This window comes from Propithecus coquereli, unplaced genomic scaffold (assembly GCF_000956105.1).
Source record: "Propithecus coquereli isolate 6110/MARCELLA unplaced genomic scaffold, Pcoq_1.0 Scaffold152, whole genome shotgun sequence".
NCBI lineage: Eukaryota > Metazoa > Chordata > Mammalia > Primates > Indriidae > Propithecus > Propithecus coquereli.
The window spans coordinates 1,359,874-1,373,386 of record NW_012139636.1 but is presented as its reverse complement, the minus strand read 5'-3'; the positions used below and the strand labels follow the sequence as shown (position 1 = coordinate 1,373,386).

Below are 13,513 nucleotides of genomic sequence, written 5' to 3'. Positions count from 1 at the left end.
GAGGCTGAGGCAGAAGGATCGCTTGAGCCCAGGAGTTTGAGGTTGCTGTGAGCTAGGATGACGCCATGGCACTCTAGCCCGGGCAACACAGTAAGACTGTGTCTCAAAAAAAAAAAATACTGTAGCACCAATGCATGGAAATGCCTAGACATTGATGACTAAGTCAAAAAGGGATTCAGAAGAATTTGACTGCATGCGAAAGAATACTGTATGCAATTATTTTGGTTATGTGTATATACTTTATATGAAGTATGCAAAAAAGTGATCTGTGGCTGAGTACATCTAAGTAAATCTATCAGTAAGTATCAAAAATTCGATGTTTAAATTGTGTGGTGCCTATTACAATCAATGGACTCTCTTATATTTGATAAAATATGATGAACATCTAGCAAAAAATATGAGTCCTCATATGGTAAGAACAAGTGAGTGGTTCAAATAATAAATGCCGTGTAAGTTGAGAAGCAGAATAGAGCTATGTGAAGTGAGGGCATTAAGGGAATCTTCATGAAGGATGTGGAGCCTGAACTGGGCCTTGCGGGTAGACTTGAGAAACGTAACATTCGTTAATAATATTAGATGCCTTGATTTATGATTATCAGTATTTTAGAAAGAGTAGATAGTAACTGTAGAGGGTTTCTTCAGTTTTTCATTCAATATATATTTCTGAACATAGTCTGGGTTGCTATCATTTCTTTCCTGGACTCTTGATCTTGCTGCTACCGTTCTTCCCTATTTTGGTATGTCCTGCATGTAGCAGCCAAGTTATTCTTTAAAAATGCAAATATGATTATGTTCTTCCTCTGCTCTTAATCCTGTAATGGTGTTCTCCCAACTTAGAAAAAACAATCCGACACAGGCCCTGGCTGCCCCTCTGATCTTTTGGGCCACTCTCCTTTCCCGCCTCGCCTGTCTTGGTGCGGTTCTTCATACGTGACACGTGTGTGCCGTCTCAGGCTCAAACTTTGCTAGTCCCTCTGCTCAGAGTGAGCTTCCCCCAGATACGCTCAGTTCTTGATCCCTTACTTTGCTCAGGTCTCTCTTCAAATAGCACCTCCTCCAAAGTGACCCCCTCAACCACCCCTTCTGAAGCAGCACCCACTCCCCTTACCCTGCTCTGTTTTTCTTCACACCGCTTATCCTTTCCTGACATGATATTACATATTTGCTCATTTGTTTGTCTTGCCCACCAGCTATAACCTCCGTCAGGACAGTAACCTTATCTTTTTGTTCATATTGTGCTCCCAGAACAGAGTCTGGCACGTTGAGTCAGGCTCTCAGTAAGTATGTGTGAATGAATGGACTTAGATCAGTCAGAAAAAAACAGTTTCTTGTCCAATATTAATAAAGTATTGCTCTTCTGTCTTGGAGAATAGGAAATGAACAATAGTTCAGCAGCAGCTGAATACTACAAAGAAGTTTTGAAACAAGACAATACTCATGTAGAAGCCATTGCCTGCATTGGAAGCAACCACTTTTATTCTGACCAGCCAGAAATAGCTCTCCGGTTTTACAGGTGTGCTTTACGTTCAAGTTGTAGAACTACTTTCCTGTGAAACAATAACAAAGATGGAATGAAAATGTAGAGAAATAATATTAATGTAGGCCACGTCTGTATGAAACTAATGATAATATAGGCCATGTCTATATGCAACTAAAAATTCCAACACCCAGATATTTTACGAGCATTTAAATGACATCCAATAATTTGGAAACGTGCAGATGTCTGGCATCTTGTAGAAACACAGCTGGATAATTGACTGGGTTTTTAACCCCATTGTCATTATATGAGTTAGCCATTTCATCATGAACCAATAATAGTTTAATAGTTACTTAAAACACTTCTCATCATCACTGCCTTCATTAATACCACTAAACATAGAGACATTGAAACCAAAATAGTGAAGAGATTTGCCAAGAGTGTTGACCTTGTGTTCTGAACCTTGATGAGGACCTGAAATAGGATCCCCCGTTTTGTGAAGTATTGTCAATTCTTGTTCAAATATTTTTTTTGACGTCTAAATAAATTATTTTCACTGGTTCTCTTTTAAGTACAAACTTGTTTTATTCTCTATATGGCTTCTGAAATTAATTTTTAAATTATGATTTCCTCTGTAGCTCCTTGGGTAGTATATAAAGAGATGACTGGCAGCTGACAAGAGTTCTTTCCAAATATATGTTGGAGGCATAAAATACAATAATACAAACGCTGTCCTGTGCACATGCAGCTGACTCTACTCCCCCACCCGCAAAGTGGGTCATGGGTTTCTCAGGGCAGCTGGCCTGGATTTTCATTTGCTTATTTGAACTCTCTTGCCCTTTGTCCCTCGGGATTAGTGATCCATAGAAGCAAGTGGGGCTCTTGAGCTTCGGCGTGAGAGCTAAGTGGATCATGTAGGGATCCCCTGATGGTCTTGTCTTTCTCCATAGAAGCCCATCGAAGGTCAGTAGACACAGCTTAGTCACAAATCACAGATAGCCAAAAACCGGATCCAACTCAGCCAAAAACTTAGAGAGAAATGCTAAACACAGCCCTCAAATTAGATTAGGGGGTCTTAGGAATTTACCCGATGGGCACCAAAGCTTCATAAAGCTAAACTGTGTAGGTTTTGCTTTATGTGACTATTTCTTTCTTATTTTTTGGTCTTCTAACAAAGTGTTTGGGGAAAAAACTAAGTTGTTTCTGATCTTGCCTCTGGACACATTCCCCGTGACTAGTACCATTGTAAAAGATATGCTTTTGCATTTGCTATAAACGTTTTCATTTACTATAACACTTTGTTTTTATATTCTTTGGGAGTGTTAAAAATTATAAGATGAATTCATTTCTAACTTTGTAAAATATGTATATATATCTTAACATTTGTAAAGTTGGTCTGACACCAAAATTTGTGTGTTGTTTTTTTTGAAAAGGCGACTCCTGCAGATGGGCATTTACAACTGCCAGCTTTTTAACAATCTGGGGCTGTGTTGCTTCTATGCCCAGCAGTATGATATGACTCTGAACTCATTTGAACGTGCCCTTTCCCTGGCAGAAAATGAGGAAGAGACAGCCGATGTCTGGTACAACTTGGGACATGTAGCTGTGGTATGTTGTCTTTCTGATATGTTTCTGTGATGGAAAGTTACTTTGAAGAAATTTTCAGGTATTGTAAATCCAGGTTTGGTTATAGTCCTACATGGCAATTTAGAGGGTTCTAGGCATTACCATAGCTCACTTTATGTTCCAAGTTAAATCTGCTTACACAGAATTCACACTTGACTCCTATGACTGTATGGTACTTGTTACTTTTTCTGTAGTAGCAGAAAAGATTTATATGATGAAAGAAGGGAGGAGATGGCAGGAGGAAGCATATGGATCCATGGGTACAAATAAGTTCTTTTCTCTTGTAGGGAATAGGAGATACGAATTTGGCCCATCAGTGCTTCAGGCTGGCTCTGGTCAACAACAACCACCATGCCGAGGCCTACAACAACCTGGCTGTGCTGGAGATGCGGAAGGGCCATGTCGAACAGGTCAGTGAACTAGCAGTGGTGCAGCGAGCAGTCTGCCTTCTTTAAGGAAAAGCTGTCACGTGTGGCTGGCGTTACAGTATATGTTATACGTTTTAAAATGAGCTCTAGGGTCCAACAGGCCTGGATTCGAATCCTAGCTCTGTCACATATTAGCTATGTGACCTTGGATAAGGTACTTAACCATTCTAAAACCAAAATATTAATAGAACATTTGATTTTATTAGTACAAATCTGCACCTCCCTGGTCTTCCCTATCTTAGTAAATTGTTCTAGCAGTTGCCATTTCCCATCCCCCATCTAGTTGTTCAAGCCCAAATCCTGGGAGCTACCCTTTGAAGCCTTTCTTCTTACCTGTTTCCCCTGCCACCCCTGTGACCGCATCATATTCAGCAAGTCCTGGCATTCTGACCTCAAAGTCCCATCACATCCTAAACCTGCCCATTTTTCTTTGTTCCCACCACCCTTCTCCAGACTGCTGTCATCTCTTGCCTGGACTACTACAAGATCCCCCCAGCCGGTCTTTTTGTTTCCACTTATATCAACTAGGAAGTGCAGTCTACAATACGTACACCCTCCTCAGAACAGCCTAAGGAATTTTTTTAAAAAGAAGATTATTTTATTACTGCTTTGCTTAAAACCCTTTAGTGCCTTCTCCTTGTACTTGGAATAAAATCTGGACTTCAAACCGTGGCCTGTGAGGCCCTACGTGACCTGGCCTCCGGCTTCCTTTCACATGGCGTCTTTTGCCACTCCTTTCCCACTGACTTGCAGACACATCGCGCCTCGCTGCTCTGAAGACATTTAGTGCTCAGTCTTCCTTGAGGGCCTTTGGAATGTTCTTCCTTCAGATCTCACAGTGACAAGTTTCTTTTTGTCATTTGGGTCTCAGCTTAAATGCCACCTCCTTAGAAAGGCCATCTCCAACATCAGTCCAAAGGAGCCCTCGGGTGCTATCACATCTATTTTTTTTCTTCACAGTACTTATCACTTTATCAATATTTTCACATTTATGTGTAGAACATAGAAAGTCAGCTGCACGAAAGCAGGGACCTTATCTGTCATGTAACTGTTATATTTTCAGCATCAGAAACAGTGCCTGGCACATGGTAGATGCTAGGTCAATATTTGTGGAATGAAGGATTGATACAGAAAATAAAGTAATAATAATGCTGACCTGAAAGTATTTTTGTGAGGATTAGATCATGCATGGAAAGCACTTGGCATAATAGAAGCATAGTACTGAGCACATAGTAGATGCCTAATAAATTATATTATTATAATGTACATAAAACAGTTTAAAATGCTAAATATATTCACACAATATTAATGGAAATCAAGGGTAAATATTGTTGCATTCCCCACTTTGGAGATGAAGAAATGGAGACTTGAGGAGGGTAAGTAACTTTATCCAAGCTCACAGACATGGTGAGCAGCGTGCTGGAACATTAACCCCCGACCTGGTCTCCTAGGCAGAATGATACACTTTTAACAAAAACAAGAAAACAAACATCATTGGATACTACCTTAATTTCGTAAATTCTCCCAAAGTAAATAAGATGGATTTATAGTTTATAGACATTAACTACTGTAAAGTAGACACTTGTTTCCTCATGGAACTTTGCCTATGTCCATATGAAGCAAGTGATTTTTGTGATTTTCTCTGTTCCCATATTGGTGATTTCTTTTTCCTCCTACTTACTGTAGTTTCTCTAGTATGCAATTGACTAGAAATGTTTTGGTGAAAGATTTCATGATATGAACCCTATTTTATTTTTCAAAAATCCACCATTCTATATAAACTGGTATCATTTTATTTTCCATAAAAAAAATATACGAATTTGTCCTCAGGATCATGGATAGAGGTTTTAAGTTTAGCTACAAGCTGGAGGGTTGTTCAGCAGGTTGTAATGCTGAATTTGTGGTCTTCATGATAAATGTATGAGCATCTCATGCCACTCAGTGGCCTCTGCGATGTATGGTCCTTTGAGCCTATAGAAAACAAAAAATAATGTGAAAGTTTGGGTTTTATGTATCTTAGAGAAGAGAAAGCTTGTCATAGTCAGCTGCTGTTTCACTTACAAAGCTGGCCAGCAGTATAATAAATGCTTTCTCACTGTCATCCAGCACAGAACTTTGGGCTTTGAAATTTACTGTAGTTTTTGTTTTTGTTGTTGTATTGCATTAGAGAATAAGTAATTAGAGCCTGTTAAATCAATCAATAGCAACACAAACTAGATTAAGAACTTTTTTTTAGTGTTAAGATTATATTTCAAATTATATATCATATTGATATATAAACTTTATGAGAACAGTGGTTCTCAACTAACTTTTAATCTACTCTAAATTTTTAATTCTTATATTTTCTGTCTTTTGAATCATTTATCATTAATGTAATTTTGGCAAGATATCGATAGTTAGTTGTATTTTAGGAAGTCATTATATTTCATGAGGAATGTCGTCTATATTTATCACAGGATCATGTTTATTAAGGTTCTATCCTAGGTAAAGAATTCTTTTGCAAAAAAAAAAAAATCACAAATATAGTGCTGATGTATGCTCATATACCTTCAGTTTTTCTTTTCTTTTCTTTTTTACACAGGCAAGGGCACTATTGCAAACTGCGTCAGATTTAGCACCCCATATATATGAACCGCATTTTAATTTTGCAACAATCTCTGATAAGGTATTCTATTTCTTTATTAATTTATCATCTGATCTGTTTTTATTTCTTGGCTTAAAAAAAAAGTAAAAATAAATAAGGAAATTCTAACCTTACCTTCCTGAAAGAAATGGTTTTTTAAAGTCTTAATTATTATGTTCATGTACATCTTCACTTCAAGGGACAGTTTAATAAACTTTAATTTATCACTGAATATTGACTAAACTTAAACTATTATAGATTGCAGAAGAATTATTTTATACTTTAAAATATGACATTTATCATTGAAGAAAAATACTCGTTAAGTAACTCCTGGTTTAGGAAGTATTTAGTTATTGGCTCTTACAGCAAGTTAATCCTGTATGTTATTTGTAGATCATATTGCCACCAAGCCTTGTGTGATTGCTGTAAAATTAGGGATATTAGTGAAAGCTATTTTGGCTATGAACAATAGGAGGGAAATGCAACTGTTAATACTGTGTTGCAAGTCAGTTATTAATAATATCCAAAAGTTAAAAGAAACCATGTGCCATTTTTAATAAGTAAAGTTAGTTAATAATAACTAACTTTTACTTGGAAATCTTTCTTTAACATGGAAGGTTTTGTCTGTTTTGAGAACAAAGAAATGGCTAAAAATGTTTGTGATGTAAATAAGGGTCTTTATAGACCATAAGACATTGTAAAGATGTTATTTTTCTTAGCACGAATGTGAAGCCATCTACGCTGTCATTTCTGTTTGGAAAATAAAATAAGCTCTGTCATTCGTAAGTTGTAATTTTTGAGCACTTGTTACATACCAGCCACTGTTCTAGGTGCTTTACGTACCTACTGTATTCTCCCGACAACCCTGCAATGTAGGTGTATCCCTTACCTTCCTTATTCATTTGTTCATACAACTGATGTTTTATTTATCGAGCCTCCTGCTATAGACTAGACCCTGCTGTTGGCACAGAAGATGTGGCAATGAATAAAACAGACAAAAACCTACCTCATGCAGCTTACATCCTAGTGGAACCTGAGGCTCAGAGAGGTTAAAAAACTTCCCTGGAGAAACGTGGCAGTGACAAGTTCCAGATTCACACTCAATCCCTGAGAATACCCCTGTGTGTTCCACTGCACTGTGCTGCTACTTAGTCAAACCACAAAGAAGGCTTAATTACTTTCTTTCAGGAATATCATCATATTTTAATAATATATAATTAAAATGAGATATCTCTTTAAGCAAAAGGCTATATTTCTATAAGAAAAAAATGGTATGTTAAAAAGAAATTGTATGATTTAAAAAAGGAAACAGTTTATGTTTTTAACGCATATATATGTTACCAAAACTTACCAGAGTTGACTTATCTAGATCTTTTTCTGTGTACACACCAAAAATCTCTCTCTTTTTAGAGGTGTATACATGAATCAAGATACATTCAGACTATAGTTAACAATAATTATATATTTCAAAATAGCTAGAAGAGAAGATTTGGAATGTTCCCAACACAAAGAAATGATAAATGTTTGAGGTTATCGATGTTCCAATTACCCTGATTTGATCATTACACATTGTGGGCATATATCAAAATATCCTAGGTACCCCATAAATGTGTATGGTTATTATATATCAACGAAAAAGATATATTTAGACAGATTTGGATAGTATGTGTGGGGTTTTCTTGAAACTGGACTTTAATACATAGTTCATTGAAAATCAGAGACAACCTTTATAAACTTTTAAAACCAGGTATCTTCCCAACATCATTGTACTAGCATCATTTAAAATGTCTTAGAGCATACTATATCTTAAATACAATAATTTTTGCTTGAATTTTCTGTCTAAAAGATAATACCCTAATCAAAGTATGTCTTTGTTTGTGGTACATTACAGATAGTTTCCTTAAGGTTTTCCTAAGCTATCTAGAGCTGGCTGTTTTAACATACAAATATCATTTTATGTTTATAATATTATCAGTAATAGGAAAAGAAAACACAGGTTTTTAAGTTCTTTGCTAGACAGTTGTAATGAGCATACTTTAGTTATGTAATTGGTTATTTTATTTTTCTCACATATTTTTCAAGATTGAATTATAATCTAGGTGAGAGAATTCTAAAATCAGAATAGCATAATCAAGCAATTTACCCGTAAGAACCCTTGGAGTTTCTACAGCATGCAGATAGTGTCTTTTTTTCACTTCTTTATTCATTTTGTCTAATCTCATTCTGTGGCCTGTATTTCTTACAGATTGGAGATCTGCAGAGAAGCTATGTTGCTGCACAGAAGTCTGAAGCAGCATTTCCAGATCATGTGGATACTCAACATTTAATTAAACAATTAAAGCAGCATTTTGCTGTGCTCTGATTGTTCCTTAGACCAAAGATGAAGGGGCATTATATACAAGGGAAAAAAGTAATGTGCATATGCATGTATATAGTATAATATATATATTTTACAAACCTGTGCTTGATATTAGTGAACGTGACATATAAAGGAGTTTAAACCAGAATGTATAATGAAAATTTTATAATAACAGTAACTTTGTAAAATAATATAAAATAGAGGATTTAAGTATTTCTAAGTAGATCATGAAACTTTAACTTTCTCCTACATTGTATGGTATGTGTGTTTGTTTATAATGTTTATAAAACATTTTAATGAATTTCCTGAAATTTTTGTAAATGCACATTTTTAAAATCCTTAAGCTGACAATTAGCCGTCACGTAGCTTAAGAGGTCTGAAATCTGCCTTTCAAACTGCACTTTTAAGCCTGGCGCAGTGGCAGCGACTGTAGTCCCAGCTACTTGGGAGGCTGAGGTAGAAGGATCGTTTAAGCCTAGGATTCCATCCTGGGGAACCTAGCAAGACCACGTCTCTATAAAAAAGAAAAAATTTAAAAACCAAAAAACTATGCTTTTATGTCTAAAACTGTGTGTATTTATGCTAAGTAGAGACTTTATTTAGGACTTTAAAATGTATTTAAAACTATTTTTTATTAAATACCTTGTGATTATCTATTAAGCTTTAAAATAAATCAGTGTATAAAACATCATCATTCTGTTATTTTTCATGAGTTTTTATTTCAGTCATCTCAGGTTAAACAGATTTTTTAGAAGTACAGTGACCTTAGAAATCAAGTCATTATTTTAATTTTATTTCAACCGACTTACCGCCAATTTTGTTTTTTTTCCTGGAAAGCTATTTATGGGATATCACATTATTATTATTAGAATATCCAGAATGGAAATAGAGTCACAGGTCAGTGGTCACCACCTGTGGTCAGCCCCAAGACAGTTAGGCTATATCCCAATACCGTGGTGTTGTAAAGTCCTGGAACGTCTCCCAAACTTTCCTCTGCCTTATTTAGTGGAACTGTCGTCACACAAGGAAATGTGTTAAAGGGACAGGGCCACTGAAACTTACACTTCAGACTTTGGGATTTGTCCATGTTATTTTTCATTTTTTTAACTTCATGAAAACTATTTGATAGATATTTATATTTTGTTCAGCTGTGTATTAACAGTACTACTCAGCTGACAGAACAAAAAAATTGAATTCAAGGAATGATAGATTGTTAGAGGCTAGAATTCACTTTAGAGAATATATAGACAACCCCTTTGTGGTACAGACGAAGAAAACAAGGCGGTGGTGCGGTCGCAGCTGAAGCCAACGCTCCCGTTCCTCTGCTTTAGACTGAACCTTTCTTGATCCTCTATGATGTTAGTGCTGGTTTAGCTCCTGATAATTTCCTCAAGCACCCTCAGGTGTTGGGCAACCAACACTGCCATTAATTTTAAAGCAATTTCATCATCCCCCAAAGAAACTTTATACCCATTAGCAGTCACTTTTCAGCCCCACAACCCCATCCCTAGCCCGAAGTCCAGCCCCGGGCAACCAGAAATCTACTTTCTTTCTCTGTAAATCTGCCTATTCTGGATATTTCATATAAGTGGAATCAAATAATATGAGGTCTTTTGTGATTGGCTTTTTTCACTTAGCAAAGTGTTTTCAAGGGTCTTCCATGTTGTAGTATGTATCAATATTTACTTCCTTTTTATTGCCCGATAACATTACATCGTATGGATATACCACATTTTATCTGTCCACTCATCAGTTGATGGATATTTGGGTTGTTTCAACTTTATGGCCATTATTGCTGCTGTGGACGTTTATGTACAAGTTTTTCTGTGGATGTGTTTTTCTTTTGCCCACATACCTAGGAGTGGAATTACTGAGTCATGTGGTACCTGTATGTTTAACCTTTTGAAGAACTGCCCACTTTACATTCCTAGCATCAGTGTATGAGGGTTCCAATTTCTCCACATTCTCACCAACCGTTGTTATTATCTGTCATTTTGATTATAGTAATCCTATCAGGTGTGAAGTGGTATCTCATTGTGGCTTTGATTTTCGTTTCCCCCATGGTTAATGATGTTGAGCATCTTTCAGGTGCTTACTGATCATTTGCATATCTTCTCAGGAGAAGTATCTTGGGTTTTTTGCCTGTTTTTAAATTGGGGTATGTGTCTTTTTATTATAAATTGTAAGAGTCCTATGTATATTCCAAATATGAGTCCCTTATCAGATATTTTTTTTTATTTCAGCATATTATGGGGGTACAGATATTTAGGTTACGTGTGTTGCCCTTGGTCCCCCCCCCAAGTCCGTGTTTCAAATATGTCCATCCTTTGGGTAGTGCGCATTGCCCTCCTTGTGTATACAAATACCCGTCCCCTCCTCCCTCCTCCCCCCTCCTCCCGCCGCCCTCCCCCTTCCCCAGCATCTAATAGATGTTGTTCTGATATGTGCATTTATGTGTTGATTAGTTAATACCAATTTGATGGTGAGTACAAATGGATCCCGTTCTTCTGCTCTTGTGGTGCCCCACTTTGGATAATGGGCTCAAGTTTAATCCAGGAAAGTGTAAGAGGTGCTAGATCACTGTCATTTCTTATGATTGAGTAATATTCCATTGGAACCAACCTTATCAGATATTTGATTTGCAAAAATTTTCTCCCATTCTGTGGGTTTTGTTTTCACTTTCTTGATGGTATCCTTTAGAGCACAACAATTTTTAATTTTGACGAAATCCAATTTATTTATTTTTTGTGTGCCACTCGTGTGTTTGGTGTCATACCCAAAAAGGTTTTTACCTACTCCAAGGTCGCAAATATTTACTACTACATTTTCTTCTATGAGCTTTGTAGTTTTTGCTCTTACATTTAAGTCTTTGATCCATTTTGAGTTGATTTTTGTGTATGATATGAGGAAGGCATTCAACTTCATTCCTTTGCATGTGGATATCTAGTCTCAGCATTATTTATTGAAAAACCTAATCTTTTCCTATTGAATTAGCACACTTTTTGAAAGCAATTGATTGTAAATGTGAAGGATTATTTATGGACTCTCAATTTTATTCCATTGAATGTCTGCCTTTATGCCAGTACTATATGAGCTTTGTAGTAAATTCTGAAATCAGGAAGTGTGAGTCCTTAAAATTTGTTCTTTTTCAAGGTTGTTTGACGACTCTGAGTCAAATTTTAGGATCAACTTGTCAATTTCTGCAAAAAAAGGCAGTTGGCATTTTGACAAGGATTGAGTTGAATCTGCAGGTCAATTTGGGAAATATTGTCATCTTAACAATATAAAGTCTGATCCATGAACATAGGACATCTCAGTGTTTAAGACTAAAGAGTTCAGTATTTGTCTCACTTCACCTTTCTCAGCATTTGCACTGACCATTCTCTTCAAACATTCTTCCCCTTTGTTTCTCCAGTGTAATCACTTTTTATGGGTTCCCTTAATACTGTTTAGAGCACTGTCTCATGAAAGACTCCAAATTGCCCAATAGTTTGGTTCATACCTTGCACTATATGCAAAAGTTAATTCAAAATGGGTATAGACTTGAATGTATAATCTTTAAGTATAAAACTTTTAGAAAAAAAAACAACAGAAAATCTTTGTGAATTTGGATTATATGTCAATTTTACTTCAAATAAAACTGGAAAAAAACCCTCACAGAACTCTACAGTCTTAGTAAAAGTCAATTTTACCCTATGTAGATTATACCTCAATACAGCTAATTTTTTAAAAGGTTAATTAAAGAGCCATGCTATTTTTACAGACACTGTAAGTGCAATAAAAGTTTAGGAGCTCTATAAATATTTTTAAGATTTTTAAAATTTTTAATTCTTATTGATACACGTTGGACATATTTATGGGGTACATGTGGCATTATGATATAAGTATGTAATATGTAATGATCAAATCTTGATAGTTGGGGTATTCACCTCAAACATTTATCATTTCTTTGTGTTGGAACATTCCAAACCTTCTCTTCTAGCTATTTATAAATATGCAGTAAATTATTGTCAATTATTTTAAATGAATAAGCATTAAGAACATATGGGAGAATCCCTGGACAAAGTGTCTTGCCTTGAAGAATCAGTAAGATCTCGAGAACTTGAGAGGAGAGAGAAGCTATGGAGAGGCATTCCAGGCAAGGCTGATGGGTGAACATATTTGCGAACCACGAGAATATGAATTTGGCTGGATGGAAATTGGGCAGTAACAGTGAGAGTAACCTGGTCATGAGAGCTAAATTGGTTGGGATTAGAATGTAGAAGGTTTTGAATCCCATGCTAAGAAGTTTAAGTTTTACCTGAAGTTTGAAGAGGAAGCAAGTACTTTGTAAAAATTGATCTAGAGACAATATTTAGACTCAGTTGGAGAATACAAAGTTGGATATAGATTTTAAATCAAATTTTGTAGGAAGAATTTGAAAATGAATATATTTATACTAGATAATAAATAAAATTTTGTAAACTGCATAGCCTGTGCAACTGATAGGCTAATTTATGTCACACTTCTGCTTGGTTACACCCTTTTCTCTTTCCCATCTGTGTGAAAAAGCATAAAAATTTGCCTAGATAGTCACAGTTCACACAAAGAGCACTGACACTCACAGATGGTGTTTCATTAATTACAGTCTGCAACAAATAGTTTTCTTAACAAGATTGCTGTCCTTTTAAAAATGCAGGATTACTGTTTTTATATTTCATCAAGCAGGAATTCTGGGGAAAGGAAAACATTAATACTTACCAGGCTACAGTTTTTTCCATTGTAATACTCGTTACAATATTTGGATTAGTGTCTATGGCAATTCTGATGTCCCCTAATGTTTGACAACCACTTTGCTAGATGGTTTCTAAAAGCACTCTCACCTCTAAATTCCTCCAAAGACACTATTAAAGCTTCCTCAAGAAGAAATAGATAACCTAAATAGCCCTATATCTATTAAAGTCTACCTATTAATACAACTCCAGTGGGAGGTGTCCTGAGCAGCTCCTAAGAAAGGCAGT

The 13,513-nt window shown here is 36.1% G+C and overlaps 1 protein-coding gene across 1 annotated transcript in view; it reads left to right on the top strand.

Annotated features, from left to right (window-relative positions):
* The window catches only part of LOC105807115 (tetratricopeptide repeat protein 8), a 34,873-nt gene extending 26,244 nt beyond the window's left edge, over positions 1-8,629 (top strand). The window contains exons 4-8 of the mRNA XM_012640405.1: positions 1,374-1,513; positions 2,911-3,085; positions 3,391-3,513; positions 6,113-6,196; positions 8,400-8,629. Coding sequence (XP_012495859.1) covers positions 1,374-1,513; positions 2,911-3,085; positions 3,391-3,513; positions 6,113-6,196; positions 8,400-8,516 — 639 coding nt within the window. The 3' untranslated portion in view covers positions 8,517-8,629. The remainder of the gene's footprint in view (positions 1-1,373; positions 1,514-2,910; positions 3,086-3,390; positions 3,514-6,112; positions 6,197-8,399) is intronic.
* Positions 8,630-13,513: the final 4,884 nt, after the last annotated feature.